The following is a 20,193-nucleotide window of genomic DNA, read 5'->3' on the forward strand; positions in this document are numbered from 1 at the left end:
CATAATGACAACTGACTTGTCTGTCATCATCCCTATTGTCATACGTATATCTCTCGCTTATGCCAATTGTTTATTTGCAGGATAATAGCATTAGGTGCAAGTGGGGGTCTCGGTGGAAGTTGGGTAGGCGTGGCCCACGGAGCATCAGCAAGAGCTCTCTTCGAATTACACAAAGGGGAGAAAATACACATGTTGATGGGACAGCAAGGACTCAACGCTTGTAAGAAGGTATGTCCATATTTTAATCGATCTTCGGTGGAAGTTGGGTAGGAGTGGCCAACGGAGCATCAGCAAGAGCTCTCATCGAGCTACACAAAGGGGCGAAAATACATATGTTGATGGGACCGCAAGGACTCAACGCTTGTAAGAAGGTATGTCCATATTTTAATCGATCTTCGGTGGAAGTTGGGTAGGAGTGGCCAACGGAGCATCAGCAAGAGCTCTCATCGAGCTTCACAAGCAGGAGAAAATACATATGTTGATGGGACCGCAAGGACTAAACGCTAGTAAGAAGGTATGTCCATATATTAATCAATCTTCGGTGGAAGTTGTGTAGGAGTGGCCCACGGAGCATCCGCTAAAGCTCTCTTTGAATTACATAAATCGGCCAGGCAACGAATGCTCAAAAAGGGTATAGAGGTTTGACTGAATAAAACTTGTAGCAAATTTAATCAGCTTTCATTTTGTAAAAATAAATGATAATGTCTCTAGGACGCATAGTTTTTAAGATATAAGCGATAAACCGAAAAATGGGACCTTCAAACCGCCCTCTCCCCCAGCTCAAGGGCTACGCTACAGCCGGGGACTTTTTGAGGGCTAACGCGTATGAATTCGCCGCTAGGGGCGCTAGTGTAGATGGTGGTCTTTTCCATAGTTCGAAATGTCAAAATGTCACTTGTCACTTCAATGACTGACAGCTGTTCTTTAGTCTTTTCGACCACCATCAACAGAGGCGCCAACTGGTGAGCAAAAAAACGATAGCCCTCATTGTTCACCTAACTAGTCCAAACAAAGTTACGAAGTTCAAAATTGTGTTCCAAGCATTTCCCTCTTACCTTTTCGTTGCCTGACCAAAAAGAAAACATATATGCTAATTGTGATTGTCTGGTTGTTATGAATGTGCTATAAATGTTTCTAAAGTCAATATTTGTTTTATTTTTCCGACAGGGTCTATCGGCTCAAGAAACGCAAGAATGCAACAAGCGAGCCAACGACTCGGCTATCATCTTCACTAGCAAGACGCACGAGGTCCGGAACACGCATGTCCAAGATGGCGGCGGCGGCGGCGGTGGCGCCACCTATGTGTTCCTTGTGAGTTATAATAACTACTGTATAAAGAACATGCATGAGCTGTAGAGGGCAGCACAGGAGCCCCCTGTTTATTGGCGCGAAGTGTAAATGTCAAGTTTAAGCTTCCAATGTGTCACAAGATGCCAGAACCGACAATGCACAAGAAAACGTAAAATGACAGATTTACGGCTAGCGCGTAAATTGGATCCTGAACGAAGCGAAGGATTCTATAATTGTTAACGCCCAAGGTGGAAATATTTTTTCTACCATGTGACATACTGCTTTTCACATCACCTACGAGGAAATTATTATGTTCCAAAATATTATTTAACCAAAAAAATTGTATGCAAAAAAGAAAAAAAATCGTGTCCTAGAATAGAAAAGTGCCATTTTGATCTCTCCTAGCAGGGAAGAAAAGTGCCACTTATTTGATCCCTCCTAGCGGGGTAGAAAAAAGCCCTTTTTCGAATAGGTGATGTGAAAATAAAAATATCGTCCTATACTTAGTTAATGTTTTCGCTAACAATTTACCATTCCCTTCTAGATTGACAAAGAAGGGCAAGAGTTCCCCCTGCTAGTGGCAGGCGGTGGCGGGGGCATATCTCTCGGCACCTTCCACGACGACGGCTCGCAGCACGCGCGCCCCGCCACCAACGCCACTCCCGAGTCAGGTTACATGTACGGTCAGCCTGGACAAACTCCTGGTGAGTGCTGAGATCCTGGTAGTTGAGACACAATAAGTAATAGTACTACCGTACAGAAAGGACACTTTCCTACAAACCCGAAGTTTGACAGCGATTCAGGGTCGAATCATGCTGTCCCTTTCTAATATATGGCTCTTTCGCCTATTTAGGGTTGTCAAAATTCAATAATTATCTTATCTGTGGTCGTGCACGCAAATTGACTTCAAGCTGTGCCAACCCTAATAATTGCTCGGAGCAATGCTGAGCCGTACGGAGCCGAGAATGCCTGAAAGGATGAGTGTCCCCCCACTGGTTGAGATGAGATGGTAAAGGAGAAGGATGGCTCTTTGTCTTTCAAACTACTATTGAGATTTTGTAGCCATGTGTAATAGTAGATTGTGTCACATATTACGTACCCCTTTGAACCAAATCTTCGGAAGAACACTATGCAGACTGATATCACTTATATTTATTATTATAAAGTTATTGATTTAAACTAAGTATTTACAAATTTAAATTTATACACAATACAGAACCGCATAATTATGCTTTGTGAACATGAATCTAGTATAACTGGATCGGTCATGAGGGGTGGGGGAAAATGACCGAACGGGATAGTCTTATGTATCTTTCAGTAGGAGTAGCAGAGAAAGCGCTGTTATTGTTTGTCCTTGTCATAGTTTCACTTTTCCACCGCTGCCACAACCGAGGTTGTGGCAAACAAATAAGTACGTGACATGTCATGTTTGTTCGTTGCTTGTTTAATTATCGTTGTTTTGTATGAAATTGTGCTTTCTCTTATGAAATATAGTGATGGTTAGCGTTTTGAATGCTTGAACTATGATAAAATACTGGTGAATTGTTCTGTAATCGGCTGTAATAGCTGCTCTGAGCAAAAATATGAGATCATAACCTTTCACACGTAAGTACGGTATTTTACACCTTCCTCCTAACGCAATATGTGAGAATAACATCGTAAAATTACGTTACACTCAAAGCAATGTAGAATCAAACGATTTCAATAAAAATATCACAATTATTTACGCAAATTAACAAAACATTACTTGTAAAATTATCCGCCCAAATTACGTAGGTAGGTAGGAGTCTGAGGTCAGCCATTTTTAAACTTCTTCTTAATTTAGCTGCATAACAATCATGTTAGGGATACCAGATGAAAATATCATAATTTTATGGGTAATTTTGACCTCGAAGATTTTTCGTACTTCTAATTCCAAAAAATAAATAAACAAATGTTGTGAAGATTAAATGTGGTGTACATTAATTGGTGTGATTGCGATTTGTGATTTCTTTAAATTAAAACCCATAATACATTGTATATACTAAACATGTTTAGTTTTGTACCACCTGCGCGAATTATAGGAGGTATTTCATTGTTTATACGCTTAAAAAGAACGGCCCATTGACATTTTATTTAACATTTTTTTAATACCGTCAAACAAGCTAACTTTGCCTCCAGGGTAATCGCCCCAACGTGATATCAAATATTGGGGTAATTTTTACCAATATGGTATCCCCACGTTTATGACGTCATCTATGTCTATCCCTTACGGGCGCACGCGTATAGCTGGTCTATGTAATGCTAGGTCTATGTTTGTGAAATATTTGTACAAAACTTTTTAAATATAAACTTTTTTAATTGCATAGACAAGTATGGCTGCGTTTAAGGAGACCTAAAATGTCAAAATAAAAATTAAATTATTAAAGTAATGTTTTTTTACGTTTCTTTGTAAATATTACGCTAATTAATTAATTTACTTAATTTAAATATGCTATTAATTAATTAAAAATACGCTAATTACATTTATTGTTTACAAATACAACAAAATATTATTTAAGTTAGAAAAATTGTATGCACGTAATCGATTATAAGGAAATTGTAATCGATTATATGCATACTAATTTCATGTCTTTGTGTCAATATTTCATACTGGCAACAAAATGTCCTTGAACAGAAAAGTGCCACTTTGATCCCTCCTAGCAGGGAAGAAAAGTACCCTTTTCGAATAGGTGATGTGAAAAAACTGTAGTATTAAGGGTCGGTTGCACCAAACCGTCCGACGCCGTTAAAGCGTTCGCTAAATTTTATTGCATGGGAAGTTTCATACATCTCTGCTGCGTGACGTTGATCAGTCTGTTAACTGTGGTTGGTGCAACTGGACCTAAGATACAGGACGTAGGACCTGTCAAGTAAGGTGAGCTTATAGGAAAAACCGGTGCAATTCGGACTCGCGCACGAAGGGTTCCGTATCATTACGCAAAAAACACCAAAAAAAATCACGTTTGTTGTATGCGAGTGTAAGATCTTTAAGATCTTACTTTCAAGATAGGCTTTACGATAGGAAGATGCACTTCTTTTTCCACATTCGCCAGTGAAAACCTCACTCACTGCTTCCTTTGTCTTTAGTAAGTTAATTTTCTGTCGTCAGGTGCCGGCGGTGGATGGGTGGCCGGCGCGAAACCCATCACACCGGGCTTCGAGTTAGTTCGAGGAGGCGCGCTAAAAGATGGCGCTATCGGCGGCCTGGCGTGTGTTGGGCAAGCTCATGGAGGATTCGGAGGGGGTGGGGGTGGCTGCAGAAGGGGCGGTGGCGGAGGAGGATGGATAGGTGAGTTTACTAGTGTCAGACAAGGATAGTAGATGAGTTAGTATATAACCTTCGTGTTAGTTATACGACGGCGTTCGTCAATGAGGATTCGGAGGATAGGAGTGGTTGTACAAGGGGAGATGATGGAGGATGGATTGGTGAGTTCAATAGCGTTAGACAAGGATAGTGATAATGTAGGCTTCGGGTAAGTTTAAGGGGTGCTAAAAGATGGCGCTATCGGCGGCCTGGCGTGTGTTGGGCAAGCTCATGGAGGATTCGGAGGGGGTGGGGGTGGCTGCAGAAGGGGCGGTGGCGGAGGAGGATGGATAGGTGAGTTTACTAGTGTCAGACAAGGATAGCAGATGAGTTAGTATATAACCTTCGTGTTAGTTATACGACGGCGTTCGTCAATGAGGATTCGGAGGATAGGAGTGGTTGTACAAGGGGAGATGATGGAGGATGGATTGGTGAGTTCAATAGCGTTAGACAAGGATAGTGATAATGTAGGCTTCGGGTAAGTTTAAGGGGTGCTAAAAGATGGCGCTATCGGCGGCCTGGCGTGTGTTGGACAAGCTCATGAGGATTCGGAGGGGGTGGGGTGCTTAGAAGGGGAGGAGGAGGATGGATAGTTGAATTTACTAGTGTTAGACAAAGGGGGGCTAAAAGATGTCGGCGGCCTCGCGTGTGTTGAGTAAGCTTACAAGCCGGGGTGGTTACAGAAGTGGTCTTCTGCAACATGCAGAATCTGTTTTAATTCATAATTTTAAAACTGACACGGGACTTAACCGCGTGCAAACTTACGTTTATTTATGGCCTGACGTTTCGAACGTGACGTTACGTTCGTGGTCACAGGCAGACTGGCGAGGAATTGTATCAACATCTTCTTGCCGCGCGGGTTTTGCGAACTACCCGCACTTAATCTTGATTATTGTACGCTAGGGTTGTCACTTTGCCTACACACAACACTCACGACATCCGATGGTATGTGGTGGGATGTGTCATTTAATTCTCAACTAATTCACAGGTGGTAACACAAACGAAGGCCATGGCCATCACAGCGAAGGAGGGTGGTCATACGTGGACACGGCACGAGCAATTAGAGACTATAGTGAAGTCACAGTCGGACAGAGAAGCAGTCCTGGTGAGGTGCTGATCATACCGGCTATACACGTGAGTCTGCACATGGTTTTCTTTCCCTGTATTAATGGTCCCGGTTTTAGTTTTCTCTAACGAACAACATGATAAACTATCTGATTCTTCATGAATGAATGAATGAATGAAATCGTTTATTCACAATGAACATATGATAACATAAGATCTTAATTTATATACATTGCTTCCCACTATACATTCAGTCAAGATAGACATGTGAAAATATTTGAGCTCACTTAACTGAAAATATTCGTACTTCCGTTACATATAGCCTTGAACTGGAAGATCAAGAAAACATTAAGGTTCTCTCACCTAAATGTTCGTTCATCTGAAACCTAAATGGTAGCGAACTGTGCGGTTTCAGAGGAATTTCATTCTGCGAACGCTCCGGCTGTTGAATGAAGTTCCTACAGAGAATGTTTACAGTTTAAACACTTTAAACAGGAGAGTACAGGCTAGTTTGCCACCGATGTAGACAGTTTGAGAGATTTTCTATCGCGGGGACGCTCCGGCTGGGAAAAGAGCTCCTGCCGAGGTTTCGTTCAGGAACTACAGTATGGAGTACTTTAAAAAGTGTGTGTACAGGTTCTTAAAGCGGACCATAATGGCTTGTTTACAACCGACGTGAAGAGTTTAACAGATTTTGCCAGCTACTGTCAGAAAAGTCAATCTAATGAAGATTATTACGATATTCCTCTCCCATACAACCATTTTCGGTCGCTGTTACGGCGCAAACATGTCGGTCGACACCGTTTTTTCCGTTCACAATTCCGGTCGCAGTGTCGTCGCCGTTCATAATTCATAATTTATTTATTGCATTAATTAATTTATTTTTTTACGACACCGCTACCAGAAATGGGGGAGAGTCGACACATTGTTACCATTTTTTTTTCGATCACAATGTTTCGAAACAGTTCGGTAACGGTTACGACACATGGTCACAAACTGAACGCAGTGTATAAAAAAAATGTTTCGACACTTTGTGACCGAAAACGACACGACGAAAATGACACGGCGACCTAACTTAGTTACTGAAACAATTCTGGTCGCATTGTGTACACACTGTTACCACACTAAGTGACCAAAACTGAACACAGTCGCAAAGTGTAGGAGCTGTTATGACACCGTTACGACATATCTGACATTTAGTTACTACTTTGATGATTTCTGCGACCGGAATGGTTATATGGGCTCATGTTCCCGTGTGCAGGACTGCGGCTGCGCCTACCGCTGCGTGGCGCTGAACGAGCACCGGAGCGAGGTGCGCTGCTACTGCCCCTCCACCTGGACCACTGACGCCAACGACCCTACCAAGTGTATACGTACGTGGTACCCCTTCATATTTATTTCTATAAACTTTATTGCACAATACATGAAGGTGCAAAAGGCGGACTTGATGCCTTAAGGCATTCTCTACCAGTCAACCAATGGGTTAAACCAGGAGTCGTAGCACGGTACGCTTATCACCATGCCTGTCACGTTCTAACAAGTATGTGAGTGCGAAAGTAACGGACTTAGGGATAGGGGAAACCATGCTGCGCGGGCAGAAAGATTAAGTAGGTGCAGTGACTTTAAAGTAAATGAATTCTAGTGTCGATGTTTATATTTTTTCACAACACAACCCTACGAAACATACATACATACATAATAGTCTTGGTATAATCAGATAAAATACGCAGCCATGTTTTCAAGTGCAGTACATTGTCAGTAGATTGAATGATTAAAATGTATTTTTTTCTGTTACAGTGGAAGAATCTTGGACGAACATGTCCAACATGTTGGTGTGGGTGCTCGGAGTATTCTGTTTTATCTTCGCGCTGATATTCGTCATTGGGTGTCTATACATGTGTAAGTAACAGACATTGACAAAGTATGTTTATTTTACAATTATGCCAACACTAATGATAGAGTCATCGTCAACAAAATAGTTTGTCCGTCAATCTGTCACCGAGTCCCGAAAAATACATTTAGAAATGGCCCGTTCTTACAAACAAAAAATCACAGTTTTATGATATAATGGCGCAAAAAGAGTTTACTTATTCTAAAATCTTGATCCAAACCCCTATTGTCATTATATCTCAGAACCTCTCGGAAATGGCGTGACATTTTATTTTAATATTTCATTCCATCTCTCTCCCACAGACAACATTTACCAGCGTAGGAAAGAGTCCGAACTCCGTCAAAAGCACCTCCTCGAACAAGAAGTCCAGTTGCACCGACTGAGGAACGCACCCGGAGGCACTGAGAACCCTCTGAGCATGGCTTTCAACCCTCACTATGGGAGCGAGAATATTCTACCTCAAGGGATCGATGTTAGAGGACTACCGCAAGTTTCGAGAGAAGCCTTGAAGTTGGTTAAGTGAGTATTCAATTCATATTCCGGACGTTGGTTAATGCACAATCGGTGTCTAGCGACATTAGTTAATTGTTTTACAAGGGACAAAGTTGGTTTAACCCTCGTGCCTTGAAACCTTCGCAACACTCAAGATTCCATTTTCTAACCACTCGCTACGATCGTGCTTCAATTTTGCAATCTTTCGCTTTTCGGTATTAATATTGGCACGAGGAATTAAACAAACTTTGCCACCGAGTGAAACATAAAAAAATTCTACATCTCTATGATGTAAAAATCAATCAAATCTGAATAAGTATGGAAGCTAATTTTATATTAATATTCTGTCATGTTTTAATTCATAAGAAGACTGGTCTGGCTTAGTGGGTAGTGACCCTGCCTGTGAAGCCGATGGTCCTGGGTTCGAATCCCTGTAAGGGCATTTATTTGTGTGATGAGCACAGATATTTGTTCCTGAGTCATGGGTGTTTTCTATGTATTTATGTATTTGTATATTATATATATCGTTGTCTGAGTACAGTCAATCTGTGTAAGAATGTCCTATATTTTTTGTTTATAAGAAACTAGCTGATTAAATCTCATCTATATTTCCAGAGCCCTCGGGCAAGGCGCCTTCGGTGAGGTCTACCAGGGCCTCTACCGCCACGGTGCCAACAATCAAGAGCTCCCTGTAGCAGTAAAAACCCTCCCAGAGTTATCCACGGGACAGGCGGAAAGCGACTTTCTCATGGAGGCCGCCATCATGGCCAAGTTTAGACATGCTAACATTGTTCATCTCATTGGAGTGTGCTTTGACAGTCATCCTAGGTAAGATCTTTGGTTCTTTCTATGGCTTAAGGAAACTTCCCAGATCTTTGGTTCTATTGACTAAGGCCAAAAACCAAGAGCTCCCAGTAGCCGTGAAGATCCTTCCAGAATTATCTACTGGACAGGGGGAAATCGACTTTCTCATGGAAGCCGCCATCATGGCCAAGTTTAGACACGCTTATATTGTGCATCTCATTGGAGTGTACTTCGATAGTCATCCCAGGTGAGATTTAATTTCCAACAATTCGTGTCCTTAAAATTTCTTCGCGCGACATTTTTAGATAGTCCAGGACCGGGATCATAAGCCGGCATAAGTGGCGTGCACGAAAAGAGGCCTATGCTCAGCAGTGGGCGACTGAAGGCTAAAATGATGATGATGATTTCTTTTGCCCCCAGATTCATAGTTCTCGAGCTCCTCGCAGGAGGAGATCTCAAGAATTTCCTTCGGGAGTCTCGTCCGAGGCCGGAGCGGGCGAGCGTGCTCACTATGAAGGATTTGCTCCTCTGTTCAATAGATGTGTGCAAGGGCTGCAAGTATCTGGAGTCCAACCGATTTATACACAGGTTAGTGATGTTTTTACTAAAATTGATGAAGTGGAGATGATTAAATATTGTAGAATCCGAGATATTTACTTTTTTTTATACTACGTCGGTGGCAAACAAGCATACGGCCCGCCTCATGTTAAGCAGTATCCGTAGCCTATGTACGCCTGCAACTCCATAGGAGTTACATGCGCGTTGCCGACCCTAACACTCCTCTCCCTCGAGCTCTGGCAACCTTACTCACCGGCAGGAACACAACATTATTACATTTATTTGTGCGATCATTTTTGAAATGTGTGCACGTTTTTACTCAAGTAAAAGGGTTTCAGATAGTCGTTTTGCGAATGTGAAGCGCAAATCGGTTCGCGTTTCAACATATGTCGTATAAGGTCCTTTCACGATTTAGAAAACAAGAATATCATAAATCAAAAAATATTCGCATAACCATTCGCAAATGCGAGTTCGCGTTCGTACGAATGTGAGGGACTGCCATAAAGATACCAAGTTGGAGATCACAATTGAAAGCAACATAGGGTCATGGCGCTAGTTTTCGTCCATTTAACGAAATTTGCAATCCTACATGTCTTAACAATATATCTATCTACATAAAAATGATATTTCGCAAGTAGCAAATTAAAAATGAAATGTGTTATTTGCTAATCCGTCAAGTGGACGAAAACTAGAACATGGACGGAAACTAGCGCAATGACTATATGGGATTACATAATCTAATCCCCGCATCTCCATTCTGCCACCGTGGGACTAGACGCGGACTTGCGTTTCACCCTTACGTCGTTACTCTGCCACTGATTCGTACTAAGCGCTATGCTTCCAGCTTTATCATGCGAACGGCTAAGGAGTGGAATTCACTTCCCGCAAATCTATTCCCAGTTCACTATAACTTGGATCTTTTTAAATCGAGAGTGAATAGACATCTTTTAGGTAAGCATGATCCACCCTAGACTGCATCGGCACTTACCATCAGGTGAGATTGCGGTCAAATGCTTGCCTTTTTGTAATAAAAGAAAAAAAAAACCATGTAATAGAGACATCGCGGCCCGCAACTGCCTGCTGTCGTCCCGCGGGCCGGGCCGCGTCGTCAAGATCGCGGACTTCGGCATGGCGCGCGACATCTACCGCGCCGACTACTACAAGAAGGGGGGCAAGGCCATGCTGCCCATCAAGTGGATGCCGCCCGAGGCCTATATAGACGGGGTGTTCACCATTAAGACGGACGTCTGGTGAGTTTTCATTGAAAATATTATTAAATATATTAATAACGGGTCACTCACGTATTTTAAGTCGAAAACGCTCGACATGTTTCACTCCGTACCGAGTAGCGTCATCAGGAGCTTGCGTCGACGGTGACGGACCGGCGCAGACTGCGGGCCGCAGCCCTCCGCGCCCGATGACTCGGCGCTCAGGGGGGGCGAGAAACTACCCTCGTTTACGGCATTATTGTCAAATGATGGGTTGCACACAACACTCACTACGTCATTCGCTAATGGTTCGTCCGCACTGTCCACCGACGTTTCTCGCCCCCCCTGCCGCCACCGGCGCCCGCGCCTCGGGCATGGTCGGTCGGTCATATATATCATCATACACACATCCCAAGGGCTGTGACTTCAGGCAAACTATGCGTTCCTAGAATTAATAACTACTACGGGGATAGAACCCTTAGGAAAAGAATTCCACGAAGCCATAAGATGTGAAAATAATAAGTCCAAATTGAAATCTATGTTAAAAATACACTACCTCAATATTTTGTAGTAATTGCACTACTAGTAACTAGAGACTGATGACCCCACAGTCACTCTTTATTGAGTTTTGCGGGACTATGAATATATTAAGAATACTCTGTATTTTATTAAATAAATAATATTAAAAAATAACCAAACGGAGTAGCCATTAACAGGCGTTCCCCTCTGTCGAAACTATGACCAATGGTCATACACATTGTATGGACTGACGTTTATCTGACATGGCTATTTCGTTACGTATACATTTGTCGTGCCCCTCCCTCGCAAAAATCGGCAGACTGTTTTGTACAGAAAATTACAGACAAGGCGTCTCCATTTGGTTATATCCTCCAAGACTGTGAATAACGAATATTGTCAATATTGTCGTGATATTCGAATTTAAATTTTGGGTTGCTAGTTGCATATTCTCAGGGCATCACAGACACGTCTGGATTCAGGGCTATAACCGCGAAAACCGAAATTCGCAAATTGCGGGGATCTTTCTCTTTTACTCTCAGTCAAAATTCAATGGTCACCGAAGTATGTCAGAAAGAACTGACAGTTCCTGATCCCGGACGGTTAGGTCTCAAATAAATGCCTATTCTTTCCAGTCTGTTTTAACACTTTTCCTGCCCACTGGTCATGAACCTTTTTTTTCAGGAGTCCGTGCTTCCACTATGGGTTCACAACTTTAAAGTGACGTTTGACTTTGTTATATCATTTTGTATAATAACAATAAATATTATGTTTGAGTTTGAGTATGAGGACAGTTAACGTTTTAAGTATTCACAATGATAATGTACCTATGATCATAAAAATAAAATAAAATTTATTATTAATAACAGAGTTACAGATTTTAAATATCACATCATTTTTATAATATTATATAAATTAATTGCATTTATTACATACATTCTAACTGTCAAAAATACATATTATTTAAAAACATACATATTCTTGCGATATGTTTTTGATTTAAAGAATTATAGGGAGATCAAAAAAATCTTGATAATTATAAAATAACTTTAAACGCCGCGATGGAAGTTGCATTTCTCATAAAACGGTGATGTGTGATCCCATGCAGGTCCTTCGGGGTGCTTTTATGGGAGGTGTTCTCGTTGGGCGTGATGCCGTACACGGGCTGCGCTAACAGGGAGGTGATGGAGATGGTGTCGAGCGGCGGCCGGCTCGAAAAACCCTATGGTCAGTTTTTTTTATTGCCGAACTACTTATTTGTTTGTTTTGTCGGGCCCTGCGTCCAGGAACTCTTCTTTGAACGCCAAGAGCCACTAAATAGGTCGTGTGCTATCGTGCCTGCCACGCCAGCGACCACAAAAGTGGTCATAGCGGACGCTGTCAAAGCAATTGTCCTGCTGACAAATACGATTTATATTCGTTTTTTATTGGCGTGTAGGCCACGTCTTGACGCTTGAGGAAAAGCGTTCAAAAGGTTAATAACAAGCAGGGACCAGGGACCCTATCCTTGAACTATTTCTCTGCCTCGCAAACCACTGAAAATAAGTCAGACAGACAGCAATAAGAGAGAAGAGTACTTCTACAAGAAACAGAGCCTTGATGGTAACTCCTTTAAGTAGATCTAACAGAAAGTAGTCACAAATTCCGCTCTTTTTACATAGAAAAAATGCCAGCAAGATTGCTTTTGGTTTTAAAACCAATTACCTTTTATTAATAATAGACGCGTGACGTTCATAGTTGACAAAACTAAATTGCAGGCAATATTTAGTAGATGATTGTGACAATCTTGACACATTGGAGTCAGCCGTACGACTTACTCAATATAGGTTCCGGAACCTATATTTGATGGCTCACGATCGAGCACCGGGTGTCATATCGTTGATATCGGTCATCGTTAACCTGCGACCGACCGATCTCAAGGATCCAGTTTGAAAACCAGCGCTAGGCCGTCTGCTTGGAGTGCTTCGCATATGCTGAGATTGGAGCCCATTGCCCAATCATTCATGTACCTAAATTCATGTACTTAGTTTTTTTTGTGGTAATAAATATTGTTCCAATTCTGATTCTGATATCTACCTCCCTTTACTTACATCCATGTTTAAAACTAATGTATGCCACTCCAGGTTGTCCTCAAGAAATCTACCGACTGATGTGCGACTGCTGGAACCCCACGCCCTCGGAGCGGCCCTCGTTCGCCAACATGCTCATACAGCTCGAGTGCTTCTTAAAGGTTTGTTACAGAGGACCCTTTTTTTAGGGTTCCGTACCCAAAGGGTAAACACGATTAATGTGGTTTTATGATTTAATTTAATTTAATGCTTTTGTAAAAGATAAAAGACATTTAAGTATTTGTGACAACAAAAAATGAGAAACAGAACATTAATACCAAACAGCTAGGTATAAAAGGTTTGACTACTTAGTAGGAAAGTGTCAAAGTACCCTGTTACCTATGAGGTCGAAAGTGAAACTATATTGCTTAATATGCATCAGGACCCAGAAATCGTGAGCGCGCCCCTCCCCGTGGTGCGATCCCTGTTACCTCCGACCGAGGTGCAGCTCAACAATGGCCCGCAGGTATGTATTAAGCTTTATGTCATACATCGCTAGGTAAATGAGGCATTGATGGCTGAAAAATTTTACAAAAATCCCTTGAATTCGAATTTTAGCGAACTTATTTTATTAAGTGATAAAATTGCAGTTTTATTTTTTGTTGACAGGTATGCGCCTAAAAATACATTTTTATTAATTTATGAATGTTTATTTTATGCAAGCACTTTGAACATCGATTAAAAAAAGTACTATCATTGCTTAGTGCTTACCTCTTACAGGTTCAAACTGGAACCTGTGATTTTATGTCCAAAAATAACACGACACAAAATGTGTTGTCACAAAACTAACTTTTAAGCTATAAGTCTGTTTTCTACTTGTCGACTGTAATGGTTGAATTATCGTATACCAAACTGTTATTGGGTACTTTTCATGTATGGGCTTCCAACTCAACTATAATATTCATTTCGAAAAATGAATTTGACCAATAACGTGGCGCCGCAGTCCAGTGGAAAAGACACCAACGCGCGACTATTTCATGAGTAATACCTATTCATATATTATGCACGCGTTGATGTCTTTTGTACTACTGAGATATTAATCTAATTTTCTTTAACGTGTAGAAAAAGTAGTGTTTACAGTAGGCAATAGTGATATAATCAAGTTTTCAATCTCGTACCTTGATTAGGTCACTCAGCACGCTTCGTGGCCTAAACACGGCACTCGACTGAGAAGCTCTGTATTATATCACAATTGTAAAAAATACTATTTAATCACAAATTAAATAACAGGTGCGGATAATATACCCAAGTCTTGCCTATTATTTATAAGTTTTTGAAAAATCTGTTTATTTTTAAAGATTATAATTATAGTTAATAAAACATATTTACCATAATATATTATACCACTACGCACTTTCATTTTTATCATAAGAAATGAAAGTGTCAATCATTTCGTGTATAATTTTTCACCAGCGATGCCTCATATTAATAATGACAAAATAATCCAATAATTTAGAGAAAATTCTTTTAAATCGCCCCTTTGTACTGTCTTTACATTTATAAATCCATGATTAAGGACCTACATTACTATTTTAAGAAATCGATAAAAAAATATTGTATGCATGTAAAGACAGGCTAAAATTTGAGTTTACCCACCTCTAAATAAAAAGCGAATTCTAAAAAAAAGACTAATTTGTGACTTTGTTTTTTCCAAACGTTTTCGCTCTGGCTACTAGAAGCAAGTAACTGGGCCCTTATTATTTAATCTGTTAAGTATCGATGTTAGATCCGTGAAAAGCCGTGCTTGGCATGCACCATTATGGCATTTATAGCTCATATTTTTATTTTTCCTCCCTGTCCTGGAATGGAACTTAGAAAATAGACCCTCGTAGTTAGACGGAGATTCATTGGAATGTATCATTCATGCATGTCATTTAATCTTGTTTTTAACATGACTAAATCATTTTCATCTCGAATCATGCTTCGGCGGACATTTCAAGGAATCTCTCTGGATACGATACTTCAATAAGTGTTTTACTTGCCTAGTAGCTATAGCGGGAATCTACCTATTTCTTGTCTTATTTACCTATTTCCCTTTTACGCTGGATTTTGCAAAATTGCGTGCCTGGGGTTCAATTGGGGTTGTTAAATAAAAAACAATATCAAGACGCAGCCCACACGGGCGGAAATCATCAGAAATTAAGCACCGGAATCTCTATGGCACCTAAATTTTGGATGATGCGTGACCATAGAAATTTCGGTATTGAATTCCTAATTATTTTAGCCCATGTGGGATGCCTCTTAATCGAAAAATGATTATTTAAATATTTTACATTTCATTAGTCATTTTTTTAAATAAAATATATCAAATATTTGGCAAATACAATTGAAATGATAATAGTTTTGCAAGAGCCAGTAATTCTGCACGAGTAGATTGTGTGAGAGGCCCGGGGAGACTTGATGCAGAATTAATAAAATTGTTTAAATTATATCCATGGTCTTTGTTTAAAATTACAATTGTCTTCTGAGAGGTACGTTGATGAAATTAGATCGATTGGAAATGCTAGGAAACAGATGTTTAGCCTGATAATCTTCAATGGCGGGGCTAAAAAAATTACTGTGTCAAACTCAGAACTTCCTCACATTCTCAGAAAAATAAAAATAAAGTATTTCGTAATCTACATTGCTGGATTGCTTTTTAAGGTTTCTCGAATGAATGTATCCCGCGAGCAGCTGAGGTCGGGTAAAGTAGCTATGTGGGATTGGTTAAATTTTGGGACTCGGTTTGTAAGCTTGTTTAAGACTTCAAGAAGGCCTGTGGCCTGTGATTGCCTTGTAGGTCAGGTAGAGGGGAAGAGTAATTGCTAAATAATCAAACCTATCCTACGAGGTTTGACGACTCACTTCGCAACGCCTGCGAAGCAGTTGTAGGTAAGGTTATCAAAGACCATGGTCTGGGGCGTAGGTGTTGATAAGGTCCAAAGACCAAGAGTAAGGGGTTGGGGGTTGTCTCCCCGGGCCGAGACTGACGCGGGTGGTTTCGCAGCGCGCCCCGCCCTCGTGTGACTACCTCGAGCCCACGCCGCGCGCCGACCCGCCGCCGACCTCTAGGTAACCCCGCCGACTCCGACAATGGCTGACAAGCATATATGAATGAACTGACATCGAATTTAATTCTCTGTCTTTATCTGTGACTATTATTTTATCGACCAATATGTCTACTACAAATCTTTATATAAAAGAAAAAAATAAAAATTAACCGCTTCTGGCAAGACATCTAAGGATATCTGTGACGTTTTACGGCTAAAGGTATGCAGCCTTGTCGGTTTTTGATGAGCAATGGCGCAATCTGCAGTAGTGCCTTATTAAATTAAAAATTAAATTAACCTTAACCTTATTGACAACCGACAATTGATTCTAAATGTTACACTTTATGTTATATTACCTACTTATAGGATTACATCTCATAAGTATTTTCTTGTTACTTGTTTTTCTGACATTATTATTCTACTTAATTTTTTCATCTTTTTATGAAGTAACAAATTAAGTAGTTATGGGAATCTTAAAAGTTTTTGTCAGCCGGAAGACTCATTGTTTGTTCATGCAATTTTGCTGCTCGGTGTACATACATAAAATACAATTAATTATTATATTATTCAATATCATCGAACCGTTTATCCGGCTAGATTATCCAAGTAATTAAAAAAATACCTATTTGTACATAGAAAAACTAGCGTATAATTTGTAAATGTCTGTCAGCCTTTTAATCAAACTTTTACTAACAATTTCTGTTATATTTAATGTTTCTGTGATATTTATAATTCAATGTTGTTTAGTGATAAAATAAAAGGCATATGTTTGATTGACTAAATATTTTAGATATAAATAATCTATTATACTGGGAAATTTGTGTTCATTTTTACTGAATAGAAATGTTATTATGAAAATAATAATTGATAAATCATCATAAGTATACATTCTATAAATGGTTTTAAATTTTAAAATATTTAGACAATCATTTACATAAAAAGAAAAGTTTCCGAACCAGCCAAGAGACTATGGCTGGAGCATGATTAGTGTTAGTCAATTTTACCCCAAAGATTCTACTCCTAACCAATATTATTTCCTCTATAAAAGAATAATAAAATATTTTAAAAGTAACCCAATTTAATTGCAATATTCTACGTTCCAATATTTTTTCAGATGTCACTTCTATACTTGGATATTGCAAAGCACGTTGCTCTAAAGATTAATGTTCACTGAAATGATGATTATTTGGAAAATGATAATGATTTTTCAAAAACTATATTTTGTAAAATAAATGTTATTATCTTGAAAATTATGATCTAGTAAATGGAAAAGTATAGTAGAAATATTTAGGTATTATCCAATCAATGAAAGCATGTTCCTATATCGAAATGATAATGAATCATCTCTGAGAAATGAAAATGTATATATTTTTTAAATATATGAATGGACACGGGGTAAGTAAATAGGCGGTTATATAACGTGTTATATAAATTTATAGCTCAACGGATCAGCTGCTGCCTCATAGCAAATCGCCAACGGCGACGCCGGACCTTCCAGGAATCGAGGATTCACAATATCCACCTCTACTGAAAGGTAAGAATACTATAACGATATTACATTTCTGTAAGTGCAGTTTGACATGTGAATGTATAACCTCCTAAGGTCCAGTCATTTTTGCAGTTATGAATTTGGAACCTTGTTTATTCCATTATAGTTCAAAATTCAATTTGATTTTGTCCTTTTAAAAAGACATCGGGACTTAGGTGGATAGGTTTTTATTTCGATCCTACCGACTGCGCCAAGACATAATAGAATTACAAAACAAAAATAGTGGGGGTCCGTTTTAGGGCATATTCGCCATGATGTTCTGATTAGGAAAAAGTAGAAGAAAAAATTATTAGACGCGAAAAAGATTTGGGCTTGTATGGAGGGTTGACCGACTTGGACGACCTTTTCCATAGAGACAAAAATTATTGCGTCAAATTTTTCCTAATTCAAAACTGCAAAAATGAATAGGATTTAGAAGACACAATATTTACTAGAAAACGACTAACACTCGTCCCTTCGACAGCATCACAAGGATATGGCAACATTCCAATGGCGTCACGGCGCGACAGCGGCGGCGCAAGGCGCGAGGCTGCTACTCCCGCCGCCGAGACCAACACCACCATAAAGTTTCTGCCGTCTAACTCGACTGACAGGTACATATCATTAGACTAACGCTCGCTCGACAGCATCACAAGGATATGGCAACATTCCAATGGCGTCGCGGCGCGACAGCGGCGGCGCAAGGCGCGAGGCTGCTACTCCCGCCGCCGAGACAAACACCACCACAGTTTCTGCCGTCTAACTCCACTGACAGGTACATCATTATCTCTTACAATTAGCTCCATGCATGAATTTATTTTTATTTTTGGATTCATAATTTATATCGTTGGAACACCGGAAATGATAAAAATACTTTTGTAATACCTTAACATTATTTTATTAAAAAATATTTAAAATATTTAAAATTTTTGAGCGGTTCAAACGCTCATAATTTTTGGCGCGAATTCGACAGAGCGTGATGACGTCACACGTTGGGCGGCCCAACTGACGTTTGCTACTAATGACACTAATCTGTCGAACGCGTGACGTCACGTGGCGTTTCGAGCGTTTCGCTCGCTAGCTTTTCGCGGGCAAATTTTTGTACTTTTTATTTATAATTTTAAGTAATTAAATGGTAATTTAAAAACGGAAATGCATTTGTAAAATGATATAACGGTAACAAACATCCGAATAAAACATATTTCGTTCAAATATAAACTTCATGCATGAGGCTAATTGCACCAGATCAAGATTATTTCGCCACCTCCATCAATTCAGTTCTCTTTCATTCAAGCTGTCGAGAGAACTAACTTGCACTTTTGATCTTCATAGGTATGTGACGAATGCCGAATATTAAAACGACAACTAATCCATCAACGCGCTTCTACCACTGTTAAGCGTGTATAGTGTTGCGTTTCACTAGTGATGCACCTCATTTGTAGATTTTGTACCACTAATTTTGTTGAATAGTCGCAGCAACATTGCTGCTGCAGTCTGCAGTGGGACATCCCACTTCACTCCTTTACTCATGGCACTCATTTACTATGTAGAACTGAAGATCAAAGTCATTGTCACGAGATAGGTACATATTTCTCAGATTTAGACTTTCTGTTAAAATAAGAGTGAAGCTACGAAGCTTGAAAGACTTAGAGAATTTACTCATTTACTGATCATTTGGTCGACGGAATGTTACCTGTCAAAAAGTATCAAGATATAATTTATTATGATCTTCTATCTATGAATGAAGTGACCATTTTCACATTCAGAAGAGCAGTAATGATTACAATATTGACTTATTTCACAGATTATTAAGTTCAGTGGACGGCGGTTCAGTAGACTCAGACTCGGCGTCGGAAGACGGGCCGGCTGTATGGGAAACCTCGTTCTCGGAGCGGCCCGAGCGGCCTGTGGATCCGGGGCCGGCGGTGAGTCCAGAAATCTCTTAAGGCGCTTCTACGTTTTTGGCCAAAAACTGTTACTTTTTAGAGCTTATAACTTCTAAATGAGTCAACCAAAAATTATTTTCTGTATTCCAAAGCTCATTTACTCAAAGATGATGGTATACTATTTGTGATCTTGCAAATGTGACGTAAAATCATTTTCATCGAAACTGACTAAATGTACAAGCTTTGATTTGCGTGAAGTTAAAAATAAATCCTCTACGAAAATAGAACGTTCAAGTTCATTCATCCGTTCACGCGTATGTCTAGATCTAGACAAAAGGGTTCATTTTATGAATCGAACTGCGCCACATTTTAAATTTGAAAAGTCGTTTAAATTTAATTTCGTCTGGTCTGCGTAGAATAATGATTTCCGTGATACAAAAGCTATCATATATCCTTACCCTAGACACAAACTATCTCCATACTTGTATGTAGG

At 40.0% G+C, this 20,193-nt stretch overlaps 1 protein-coding gene across 1 annotated transcript in view; it reads left to right on the forward strand.

The window, feature by feature from the left end:
• The window catches only part of LOC134751693 (ALK tyrosine kinase receptor), a 43,528-nt gene that overhangs the window by 18,270 nt on the left and 5,065 nt on the right, over window positions 1-20,193 (forward strand). Inside the window, exons 11-30 of the mRNA XM_063687137.1 lie at window positions 81-228; window positions 1,168-1,311; window positions 1,835-1,994; window positions 4,421-4,600; window positions 4,661-4,784; window positions 4,970-5,046; window positions 5,604-5,749; window positions 6,942-7,053; window positions 7,478-7,579; window positions 7,874-8,090; window positions 8,679-8,891; window positions 9,288-9,455; window positions 10,481-10,675; window positions 12,258-12,376; window positions 13,273-13,379; window positions 13,640-13,723; window positions 16,244-16,308; window positions 17,726-17,820; window positions 18,299-18,428; window positions 19,619-19,739. Coding sequence (XP_063543207.1) covers window positions 81-228; window positions 1,168-1,311; window positions 1,835-1,994; window positions 4,421-4,600; window positions 4,661-4,784; window positions 4,970-5,046; window positions 5,604-5,749; window positions 6,942-7,053; window positions 7,478-7,579; window positions 7,874-8,090; window positions 8,679-8,891; window positions 9,288-9,455; window positions 10,481-10,675; window positions 12,258-12,376; window positions 13,273-13,379; window positions 13,640-13,723; window positions 16,244-16,308; window positions 17,726-17,820; window positions 18,299-18,428; window positions 19,619-19,739 — 2,707 coding nt within the window. The remainder of the gene's footprint in view (window positions 1-80; window positions 229-1,167; window positions 1,312-1,834; window positions 1,995-4,420; window positions 4,601-4,660; window positions 4,785-4,969; window positions 5,047-5,603; window positions 5,750-6,941; window positions 7,054-7,477; window positions 7,580-7,873; window positions 8,091-8,678; window positions 8,892-9,287; window positions 9,456-10,480; window positions 10,676-12,257; window positions 12,377-13,272; window positions 13,380-13,639; window positions 13,724-16,243; window positions 16,309-17,725; window positions 17,821-18,298; window positions 18,429-19,618; window positions 19,740-20,193) is intronic.

Source organism: Cydia strobilella, chromosome 23, assembly GCF_947568885.1.
Source record: "Cydia strobilella chromosome 23, ilCydStro3.1, whole genome shotgun sequence".
Classification (NCBI taxonomy): Eukaryota; Metazoa; Arthropoda; class Insecta; order Lepidoptera; family Tortricidae; genus Cydia; species Cydia strobilella.